We start from the raw sequence: 12,705 nt of genomic DNA on the forward strand, positions 1-12,705 counted from the left end.
TTCTGAGGAGTAAATAAAGGATTTTTATATAAGTATTTGATATTGTTGAAAACCTTAGGACTAAGGATTGATATTTTAGTAAAATTAAATAATTTTATAATTAAAAACTAAAAAAATATAATATGATGATTTTATACGAATAATAATATAAAATTTGAATTAATGTACAATCTTAACAGTTAAAGATATCATTACAAAATTTGGAACCAATATAGACTTAAATGTCCTTAAATCAACAGCATTAGAATTTTTGACATTATTTATTTTCAAATACCGAAATTCCTAAAACGGAGAAAATGTGTTCCAAAAACTGAGTTTTTTTTAGAAAAGTGCCCCTACTGTGACGTTATTTACCGTGTGATAGTAAAACCACTTAGTAAATATTTAAGAAACATATAGGGTTATACAAATATGGAACTATTTTGTGGATTGGTGCTTTGACATTTTAGAATTTTTTACTCAAACCGAAATTTTTTTTTTTAAATTGTCGAAGTTTGGATAGGTCTGGGTGATATGTCCGCTTAAGTGAGCCAAATTTTTCTTTACTCGCTTTTGCATTGAGTTGTCTTTCCGAATCATATAAAAATATATGGGCTTTTTTGGGACAAAACGTAAAAAATACGGCCCTTTTTACAAGTTCCAACTTAGGATGCATATAACTTTTTATAGGGAAGAGATAACTGGTAGCAAGTTCTTTTTATTTTATTTAGAATAAATAAAAATAAATTTCGACCATCTGTAGGCCCGCCACATCTAAAAAAGCATAAAAAGATCGAGTAAAATTAAAAAAACTAATTCAATAAACCTGAATATCTCTTCAACCAACCTACACTTGTTAGCATATTTTTTGTAGAGATTCTCAAGGACTATTTATATTCAAAATTTCAGATATTTAAATATAAAACCAAGCATTGACAGTTGTTAGAACCAAAAAGCGAAAAAAAATTATCAGCTGTTTGACTGACTCCACCTTGTATAAATTCACCTTGATATATACCTAAAGAAGGTCGCACAGTGCTGCAAAAGGTCCCTTTGTGGGGCCAAAAGTCGAAAAATTTAGAAAATTACCCAAAAATTGGTATACGGTGATTTTTGGGGTCGCTGATTACGAATTCGATATCAGAATTAGCAAATTCAAAATGGACGACCTATTATGGCGTCATGTCATACGAAAAAACTTATAAAAAATTAATAAAGTTGGTCTTATATGGGAGCTTTGACAAATTATGTATCGATCATTTCGTTACATGACTTCCGTATATAAATAAAACTTATTAGGACCGAAATTTATGTAGATACCTATATAGAATAAACAGGACCGATAAAGTCCAATTTCGGGAGGTCATTTGTGTGGGGGAATGATTAAATAATGGACCGATTTCAGCCAGTTTCAATAGGCTTCGTTATTGCGCTGAAACAAATGTATGTACCAAATTTGGTCGAAATATCTTAAAAATTTAAAATTCGTTGGCGTACAAGGTTTACATGGTCAGCCATCTAGACATACGGACAGCGTTTAATCGACACAGAAAGTGACCTGAGCGGTGTTTCCATCAGTTGAAATTATGAAGGGCATTTGAGGCAAGGGGCCTTACTATGAACATTTTTCAACTCCTAGGGCATTCCTTTAACCAACATAATGACAAAAAACTCCCAACTAAAATTAGCAAATAATTTCCAGCTTCAATAAAAATAAAATTAGAACAAAGATGTTTTTTGTAAAAAATTGCAAAGAAAATATAGCGACTTCTTATTTTAATTATAGAATTGAATTTAGACACCGAATTGTTATTTATATCAGTTGTACGTACTATATTTTCAGCAATTGATTAATGTGTTTATCATATATTCAGTAATTGCAACCGAATTATATGATAGACGTGGAACTGACAAAATTCGATTGGCGACAAATTCGGTTGTGACTACAAATCTGTTTTCTCTGTGTAATATTTATGTACATGTACAGTCCCGCATTTATCCCGAGGATTGAACTGGCTCCTATTAATCCAGACCTCCCATACGTTTTGCGCATAACACAATCCCCACAAGGCATTTTCCATAACAATTAATAAAGCACAAGGTCAGACGTTGGAAAAGGTGGAAATCTATCTGCCTAAATCAGTTTTTAGCCATGTCCAAATGTATGTTGCATTTTCTAGACTCTATCTAGAGCAAGATCTCTATATGATGTTAGTGAGAAAGTGATTCGTGAAGATGGCAAGCAGGATATGCTTCGTAAGGGCAGTTCCACAGTATTCTCAAAGAATATTGGCTATGAAAATTATTCATATTTGGTTTTAATCGCAGTTTCTAAAGGAAATTTCCAAATAAGCATTTTTACTAGAATTCTAGTTGAAAGCAGGTGTAATTGAAGCCTCGAGTTATTGTCAAGCAATTGAATTACAGTTGTATTACACTTTATTTCAATAGCATTCTCTAGTAAAAAGGAAACGTAAATTCAAGCCATATGTTTTTTGATTGAAAAAAATTAAATTTTTCAAAATGTGCAAGTGGTTGAATTTTTGAGGCTTTGGTGCTTATTGGGTTAAGTCAATTTTAGTTATTGCTTTTTGTTATGTAAGATTCTGTCAATTAGACTTATTTATTTGTAAATTAAATTGTGTATTTCATTCTATAAAGAAATTAATTAATTAAAGAAATAAAATTGTTCTTCTTAAAAACCATTAAAAAAATCTTTACAATCTTTTATTTATTAAGATTGTATTGCAGCCAAGGCATAACTACTTATTATTTGACTGAAACACTACTTACCTTTGTTCGAGATTTTTAAAAAATTCATGGGTCAAGCTTACAAATATACTTATGTACATTCAGCACCGGCATAAGTAGTTACAATCAAAACAAGAATATGTAGCTAAAAAAAAACAGAAAAAATATTGCCTTGTGTGGGAATCGAACGTGTAGTTAAAATTTTTTAACTAATAATATTTTGAAAATAGTTAAAATATTTTTTTTTGCAGCCTAATGAAATATTTTTTTTATATTAAAATTTTTAGTTAAAAAAATATTCCTGCACTATTTTTTTAAAACAAAGAAATGTTGTACTCTATTCATAGTTTAAGTTAATATATTTTAGGAAAAAACGTAAAAGCGGTATATAAATACACAAATACAATAAAAAGAGAAATAAGCAATACATAACACAGAAAATAATTAGCGACTATTGGCTTTAAGTAAAACAAGCTTTTCGAATCACTTAATTTATTTCCCCGAGGAGAATCCACCATTCCACTAAACGAAAATAAACGCTCTACTGAAGCAAAGGCGTGTTAAATTTAAAAAAACATTTGCCTTATTATTGGATATTTGTTGAGACTGTATTTTCCATTTTTAATATATCTTTTAACAAATTAAATCTTGTAATGTCCTATAATTTCTTCAAGTCATTATTTTTATTTAGTTTTTTAAGTCAAAATTATTTTTCATTATACATATTTATATATATATATATTTAATATTCTAGTTTAAACTGGAATAACTTAATGATCACTACTTTTGAATATATTAGTGCAAAGAAAATTATTGAAGCTTTTTTTAGTTATTGTTAAATTTTTTAACTATTTGATTTTAGTGCTTATTTCTACACTACCACTCAATTGATTTATAGTTAAAAAAATATCACAATCACTAAAAAATATTAGTGATAAAAATATAAGCTTTACTACCACTAAAGCTGAAGAAAATTAGTTAAAAATATATTTTTTAAAATAATATTTAGTGCTAGTGAAATGTTGATTGCACTCAACATTTAGTGCACTACCCCCAACTCTGGTATTTATAAATACATACCCGATACATATGAAAATAAAAAGTTTTTGAATAGTTTTAAACAAATTTTGAATACCGACCGTAAATCAAAAAAATCATTCGTATTTTTTGAAAATCTAATACAAATTTTGTTTAGATAATGAAATTGTATTATGATACTTGAATTTTTGACAAATATTAATACTCAGTATTGCCGTCTATAAATACCTTTAATAATAATCGAATTTACGATACTTATACGATACCTTACAAAAAGACTATTGAAGCCTTTAAATTTACATGTATATAAATTAATTTTGATATCTGTGATAGTCTTCATTTCGGATTAGGCTGTCCATGGCATAATTGCGGATTAAATAAAGCAATATATTAAATATGTATGCATATGCCACATATACACCAATGGGAAATTCAATGTCAAAAAACAATAAACTTTATTCACAAAAGCCTTGAAATAAGAAAAATGACCAACAGCCTTAAATATTATTTATTTAATGTGACATACATACATATACTTATGTATATGCAAACATGTTTATTTAAATAATAAACAAAATTTTAAAATGCCTGTACATTGCATTTATATTCTAAAATATACTAAATTATAAACGTCTGGATCCCAATGAAAATAAAAATCAACACTAATTTGAATTGGACAATATCAAAAATACAGTATGTCAAAAATTACTTTTCACAATGAAAAAAAAAATATTTTCGACTTTGATAGCAAAAAAATACCACTTATTATTTCGTTACAAATGATTTGATTTATTATGAAAATATACAGTATATATAAGGAAAAAGTTAAAGTCCAATGTAAAAGAAACGAAAAGTAATGCTAGGTATACACGTTACGACAAATGATCGTACTAACGAAAATGTTTGATTCATATGTCAGTTATTTTGTGATATTTTTTTTTTCAAATGAAATAGTACGATTTGTAGTAACGTCTATCACAAAACCGTACTTCAACTACGATTAGTATCGTGTATAGATACCGAGCATAAGACATAAAGTATTTCATTTTGGTAGGGTCAATAAAAAATTTTCACAACCAATTTTTTTTAAATTTTTATGATTAGTGGTACTTTACAGTTACTTATGATCTGTATTCTTCTTCTCTATGATTTTGTTAGTTAATTCGCGATCGATTTTTGAATAGGTGAGACTTTAAGCTTTAATATGTATTTTTAATCATAGAAATCGAATTATTAAAAAAAAAGTTTCGAACGGTTAAAAATACATTTTTGATTTTTTTGAGATTTTGTATAAAAGTAATAGTACTCTCTAACTCACATATTTTTAGACCGATTTCAAAATTTTAAACAATTATGGATAGAAATCGAATTAATCTTTCATAAATGTGAGCATATTTCATGAAATTATGTAAGTTTTTGTAAAAAGTTTCGCATTTTTTTTTATTTTTTTCAACAAAATTTGTTTTAATTTTTTTATATGAAAACCTATTTTTTTCGCTCCGTGTTTTAAAGACAATTTTATAGAGACAAAAATGAGGCATTACTTGTTAAACCGGTTTATATTGCAAAAGTTATTAAACTTTTTCGAAAAAAATTACATTGTAAATTAAAAATTGTACAAACAATTTTTTTTATTTAGTTTTTTGTTTTTTTATTCATATGCGGTGAGGGAAAAAATACAATAAAAGGTGTTAATGAAAAGTTAAATACCTTTTACAATTTTCATCCAAATAAAAAAATTAAAAAAGTGTTTTGTTAAGAACTAAATTTACTTTATATACAGTTATAAATTTTTATAAACTTTAATAGCAAAATAAGCAATGAAAAGCACATAAAATCAAAAAAAGTTGATAATTTTTGTTTTTTAAATTTCTGAGTTTCTCAACATTTGTGCATGCCATTAGACACCAAAAGGCAGCTAATTTTGATATATCTTTTAGATAATAAGTTAAACTTTAATTCCCTATTAAAACTAGATCGGCGGCAAATGGCGCCAATAGTTAAAATCCTAGTCAAAGTTGTGTAGGTAAGCCCAAAAACATTATATATTTTAAATGAATAAATTTCAAATCTGCTAAAAATATATACAAAACTCATTACAAAGATAGAATCTGGACAAGATACCCTTTCCAAGAAGGTATAACAATCCTAAAAAAATAATTATAAATATTAAAAATACGCCCATGAAAATGGTATAATTTTAACTCCCCAAATCTTTAAAGTCGAAAGTAGTGTGTTCTGTCGCCATTTTCGAATACTTCTGTTGACATAATAACTATAATTATGCAAATAATTATTGCTTGACATCTTAGCTTTACGATAGAACTTGTTTTTTGGTTAATTTCAATCATTTGCAAAAATCAATTATGAGATGCACTCACCTTATATAATCCACTGTGCACCGTGGAGATTGGCATTAAAATAACTATGATAAAAATTTTTATTTCGTATAAATTTTTTTGATATCGAATATTTTTGACTAAATATTTTTTATGCATTACTTTTCGTTTCTTTTACATTGGACTTGATCTTTTATCTTATAAATACTGTATATATGTATTCATAATAATGCTAAAAAGTATACATACATATGTAATGAAATGAAAACAATTTGGCCAATTCACAAAGGTTCCTATCATGTCATATTGTCATAATGTCCTAATATTTCACAATGGTTTAAAAATATTGTTATTGCTTTTCAAACAAAAAATGTCCTAAAATAATACTACTATGTATGTTTATTGTGTTATCGAAACCATTCAATAGAGACCTGCGCCGAACGCCTAAGAGTCGGTTAAACCGAGTGAAATATTAGGACAATATGACAGGATAGGAGACCTTGTGAATTGATCAACATAAGTGATATTTTCTTGCTATAATATTCAGCAATGTGAAAATTAATTTTTGACATACTGTATATACTATTTGGAAAAGAAAAACAAATAGTTGTGCTCAAAATAATAGAATTAGATTACTCTAGTCAAAATACAATTTGTTCAGTTATCTCATATTACTTGGGCAAGTTCCACTATCAGTCAGTCACAACCTAAGTTGGCCCATCCCGCAGATTAATTGCGGACTCGACAATTATAATTTGAGAAGAGTTCTCACTGATGTAATTATTCGGATTTTTTTAGAAATTTTCTTCAACCTTAATATATTTTAATGTGTTGAATTAGTGCAAGTATTTTCTCTGGACTAATTTTCACAAAGAATGTTATGCAGAACCTTGTGATTTCGGGAGTAAGCCTTATCGGAGACCAATTTTCCTTATATTTGACAATATTATTTTGGGATATATGTATAAATCACAAATGATAATTAATTTAATGTAAGCACAAATTACTCTTGTAATTAAGTTTGCGATGATTGGCCTATATTAGATCATAGCCCCCATATAGTACATCTCTTCAAAAAATCACAATAACGCTCATAAGCTATATATGTACATACATAACTATTATAAAAACAGAAATATCTCTATAAATTTTTTGCAAGGATGTTTCAATAATTGATCTTAGCATCCATTTTTAATTAAATTGGATTTCTTATCTGCAATCTCTGAATATAATAGGTGACAACTAGATAGGTAACTGAGAGCCAAAAACCTAAGCCTGTTGTTAAACACCTAATTCATGAGAATTCATGTCCAGTGTGAAAAGAGACTAATTTTTTCCATTGACATTTCTCTTTCCTTCCGTTCTATGCCTTGAATAATATATATGTATACTAATATACATAATATTCAAATCTATAAATACAATCTTATCATTTATTATGCGGTTTCAATTTTTATATTTATTTAGGCAAAACTGTATATTTTGTCTATATAAATAAATTGTTTACCAATGTCAATGAGAAATTTACGAAAAGACGTACTATGTTTGTTTGTATTTATGTTTGAATGAATTTTCTTATTCATATAAAGATCTCAAAATATATGGGCAATTCCACGAGAATCGCTACCACAACTGAAAAAACAAAACCCCTTGAAACTTTTTTTCAAGATGATTTGAATAGAAGAAAATAATAAAAGGTTACTATGTGAAAGTATTTAGATCATATTACAACATTTTAAAGACAAAAATAATAGTTTAAACTGATTATATTTAATTTTTTAATGTTTTAGGCTAAAATTGCTGCGAAAACTATACTCCCATTAGCTTGTAGTATGAAATGAATTTGACTCTGATTGTTTTTTTGCTATTGTCAAATTGTTTATTGAAACCGAATGTATATTTTCTATTAATTTTTTTAGTTTTTGTATACACACATACATATATTTACAGAATATATCGCACTCGTTCAACAATACTGTATTAACTCAAAATTTTTAAAAATTCACTTTTTGCAAGAAATCAACTAACAACATCAATATCTATCTACTTTAAAAATTTCCGTTCCGTTTTATGTCACACTTATTTCGCACAATATTTGGACAACAATATATAGAAAGAACTTTTTATTATTTTAAAATAGAGTACCCTCTGAATGGAACATAAAGACCAAATTATTTTTCAGATACTCTTATTTTTGCAAAATCTATTCCACTCTATAGGCGTACAAATGTCACGTAGGATGATATAGAATTGCCCATATGTATTAAATATATTAAATAAATATTTTAAAAATGTATATACATTAATGTTCATGGAACTCAGTAATCGTTATTATTTTTCTATAATTAAGTATTTTGACTAAGACATCATTAGCAATTGACCTCACAAAACGATGAGAAAAATATGTTGTGACGACTATAAATGTATAGCATGCAATATAATTGTACGTACAATACACTCATTCTATTAAAAGTTTTCTTATAGAATACGAAAATTTTGTGAGAAACTTAAAATAGTTACACAAATAGAGGATTTTTTTTGGATAAGTATCAGAACATCTAAATTTATTATATTCCCAGCCAAAACGTAATGACTTGAAATGACTCAATTATTTACTTTTTAATTACTTCCAAATACCGCTTGCATTACTTAGAAGAATAGTGTCTTATTCCGTTTGTAATTTCCACAACATCATTTTCCGACCCCATGAAGTATATATATTCTGGATAGTTATAGATAGCGGAGTCGATTAAGACATGTCCGTCTGTCCGTCTGTTTGTTAAAATTAATTTTCTGAAGACCCCAGATATCTCGGGATCCAAATCTTCAATAATTCTGTCTGACATTCTTTCGAGAAGTTTCCCATTAAAAATCAGCAAAATCGGTCAACAAATGGCTGAGATATGAGGAAAAAACCAGGAAACCTCGATTTTTTTTTACCTATTTTTGACCTATATCTGGATTAGTAAGACAATATGACAATATGGATATCTAATGATATCTAATTATATAAAAAAAATTTAAAAAACAAAAAAAAAAAAATTTTAATTTTTTTCTAAATTTGAAAAATTAAAAAAACAATTCGAAAAATTTTTTTTCCAAAAAATTAAAAAAGAACTGGAAAAAAAATAAATTTTGTTTACATAAAAAATATTTAAAATTTTTATTTTGAAGTAAAATTTGGTGAAGGGTATATAAGATTCGGCACAGTCGAATATAGCTCTCTTACTTGTTTTCTAGTAATTTGCATGAGCACATTTTGTTTTACTTACTACGGCTTCTGTGAGATATAAATGGGTTATTTAAGTGATTGCTTGTAACTGCACCATTTACAATTGTATTTCAGAATATTCCACTTGTATTTCAAACTTTCTAATTTATACTTAAAAAGTTTCTAATTGTATTTCACAATCTTCCAATTGTTTTTCAGAAATTTCTATTTGTATTTCAGAAATGTCCATTTGCATTGATATTAGAATTTTCTGAAATACTATTGGAAATTTCTGAAATACAAATGGAAGTTTCTATAATACAAATGGAAGTTTCTAAAATATAATTAGAAATTTTTGAAATTCAATTAGAAAATTCTGAAATATAATTTGAAATTTCTGAAATTAAATTGGAGATGGTGTAGTTTCAATGGTATAAACTTATATAATCCAATGATATCACCGTGTTTAAATAATGAGCTATTGTGTAAGTAGTGAGTGCCAGAATTTAGCATTTAAACTCATTACTTGGTATGTAATTTTTCCAAATCGTTTTAAAATCCTTTAATGAATAATGATACATTTATTTTCAGTTTAAGAAAATATTGGATCTTTTTCTGGCATTTACATTAGAGTTCAGATTATTGTTAATGACTTCCAATCACTAATTAACTTAATTTTTCAGGCCGAAATCAAAGCTACTAATCTTCAAAAAAATATATTTCCGGAATAATTTATTTAATTTATTTTATTTATACATATTACCTTCAAATCTTAACAATATTGAAGTTGTAAATTTTATTTAACATTCACAAGTCTCAGAAAAGCATGGAATAACTGTTTTTGGACCACAACTTGACATACATGTTTGTGGAATGCATATAATAGGATTGAATTGGCTGGATTGTTCAGAAAATTGGCATTGACTATTGAAAAAAAGTAGAAATGAAACTTAATCATGTAATAATATACAATTTCAATTAATTATTGACATTACCACAATTCACGTTGTTCCATGAGTGCACGTAAATAATCACAGGCTCTTACTTCATCAGCTCTTGAGCGTTTAGTTTGTCTGTATTGAAGAGATTCTGGCTTTGGAAGCATTAGTTTTTGCAGCTTTCTTGTGTCACTAAAAGTCGATCCATTATTAAAGCCAACATTGTCTCCTCGTCGAACTTTTTTACGTAAATTATTGATAACATGATAATTTCTGTCTTTTGACTTTCCAACATCATCGAAGCCTTGGGACTTGCGATATCTGTTATTTTTTGATTTACTTGAATTTCGTTCGCTTCCGCTATTTGCGGTGATGACAAAATTATCAATATCGTCTCCATAAATTTTGGATTTTTTTCCTTTAATGTATTTCTTTTTATTGGTGACTTCGTCATCACTACTAATAACTGCATCATCTTTATCTACGCTATATTTATTTTTCGCCTTTCTGTTTTTTGTTTTAGTCATTTCACCGATAATAATCATATCATCGTCTTTATAACTTGTTTCACCTTTTTTTAGTGGTTTACTTTTCTTTTCATCTTTTTTTCCACCACGGCTACTCAATTTTCCTTTTCCATTGTAATTTACCTCAGATTCGTTGTTATCTCTTGAGCCTCGTTTACTATCGTTCCAAGATTCTCCCTTCTTGGTGTAAGTATTTTCAACACTGTCTTTCCTACTTTTACTTCTTCGATTTTCGATCGCTTTACCATTAATATCTCGTTCACCATTTCTGTTGCTGTTTGTATCAATTCCTTGACCGAACTTTTGCTTCCCTTTTAATTTTTTTTCATTATAATTTTGTTCATTGTAGACATTATCTTTCCCTTCACCACGTTTAGTACTTTCCAATTTTTTGTTTCTTTTGTCATAAACATTATCGTCATTGACATCTACCCCAGCATTTTTACCCTTACCTCTCTTTGTCTGGTCACGATTATATACATCGACATCAGAATCGAATTTCTCGCCATCTCTACCCGGCTTCCTACCACTTATTTTGCCTACTCTACCATCCTGGCTAATAATATTACTGTGTTTATTTTGTAATCGGTAACGATCTTCGCTGGATACTTTTTCGTACTTTTGATCTGTACTGTTTTCATCGCCTACACGTATTAGAAATGAGAACGGATTTTTACATCAACATTAAATTCGTTTCTTACCAGTTAATTTTCCTCCTCTACCATCCTGGCCAATATAATTATTGTGTTTATTTTGTAATTGGTAACGATGTTCACTGGAAGCTTTTTCATATCTATGATCTTTTCTATTTTCGTCCCCTAAACCAATTGCAAATGAGAACAGTTATTTACATCAAAATGAAACATACATTTATTATACGATAATAGAATTTACTAACCACGAGAACCAGATCGATGTATTCTCACGTTGATACTATTACCACCGTCAAAGATTGTGTACTTTTCACGACACTGAGACCGATTGTAATCCTTAAAGATTTTGTGACAAATTTTTCTTAAAGTTGTATAAGTGCGATCGTTTATGTATTCACACTGATCGCGGCAACATGTATTATTGCATTTTCTTTGGCAGCAGTGGTCGATATAATCCGAGCAACTAGATGTACTGTAAAAGCAAAATTAAGTTGTTGTTAAATAAAAATCAATGCGTATTTTCTCCTTACCCAGATGCGTTTAAAATGCTTGTGCAACGATTTTTACGGTTTACCATTTTTCCGAAAAATACATTTTAAACAATGTTAATACTTGATAATTTTTATTTAATTTCGTAAAATATACTTTTTTAGTTAACTCGACATTTATGACATATTTTTTTCCAAAATTAAAATTGTCAACATTATTTCGTAATTATTTTCGAAATATTTATTACCCAACAAAACGTTAACTCACCATGAGTGATAAGGGCATACATATAAAGTGGTATGTATAATTTTTATCGAACAAATTTTAGATTCATGGTTTTTTTTAAAGATCCTAGTAATGTTATGAACAAGAATTAACAATAGGTTATTACATATACATACATATTTTGTTTGGAATTTTTATTTACATATTGTACACATTAATACAAGTTTTAGTGTGGTCATGAATTTAGAACACAAGCAAAATAAAAGTTAATTCATTAAAGTAAAGCTCAGCTTCATGAAACAATCTAAGTATTTGTTGGGAAATCCTTTATTTTGGATCATAGCAGCGCATCTCCTGGTTAAACTTTCAACTATGGCCTACAATTCTTATTTAATTCTTCAATATCACCTGCACAAAAGTCATCAAAACCTTCTCCTCCAAATGTGTCAACTCCAAGGATTGACAACCCTACAAGAAATGACTGATGGAAACTAACACACTAGCAATTTATTTACCAACACATGCATAACACGGCACAATTTGGAAAGAGGAAAC

General features: G+C 27.9%; 1 protein-coding gene across 1 annotated transcript; it reads right to left on the reverse strand.

The window, feature by feature from the left end:
* Nucleotides 1-10,045: 10,045 nt before the first annotated feature.
* LOC135949519 (uncharacterized) lies at nucleotides 10,046-12,122 on the reverse strand. Its single transcript, XM_065499108.1, has 5 exons — nucleotides 11,967-12,122; nucleotides 11,682-11,908; nucleotides 11,485-11,601; nucleotides 10,314-11,427; nucleotides 10,046-10,242 (listed from the first exon to the last, which is right to left on the reverse strand). The coding sequence occupies exons 1-5, from the start codon at nucleotides 12,011-12,013 to the stop codon at nucleotides 10,119-10,121; spliced, it is 1,629 nt and encodes a 542-aa protein (XP_065355180.1). The 5' UTR covers nucleotides 12,014-12,122; the 3' UTR covers nucleotides 10,046-10,118.
* Between the last annotated feature and the right edge of the window lie 583 nt (nucleotides 12,123-12,705).

The sequence above is a fragment of the Calliphora vicina genome, chromosome 1, assembly GCF_958450345.1.
Source record: "Calliphora vicina chromosome 1, idCalVici1.1, whole genome shotgun sequence".
NCBI lineage: Eukaryota > Metazoa > Arthropoda > Insecta > Diptera > Calliphoridae > Calliphora > Calliphora vicina.

Bases quoted from the DNA above. Each gene is read 5' to 3' on its own strand.
- LOC135949519 (XM_065499108.1), bottom strand. From the start codon at position 12,013: ATGGTAAACCGTAAAAATCGTTGCACAAGCATTTTAAACGCATCTGG. The intron at 11,909-11,966 runs GTAAGGAGAAAA...TTGCTTTTACAG, and splicing joins AGCATTTTAAACGCATCTGG to TACATCTAGTTGCTCGGATT. The intron at 10,243-10,313 runs GTAATGTCAATA...TTTTTTCAATAG, and splicing joins ATGGAACAACGTGAATTGTG to TCAATGCCAATTTTCTGAAC.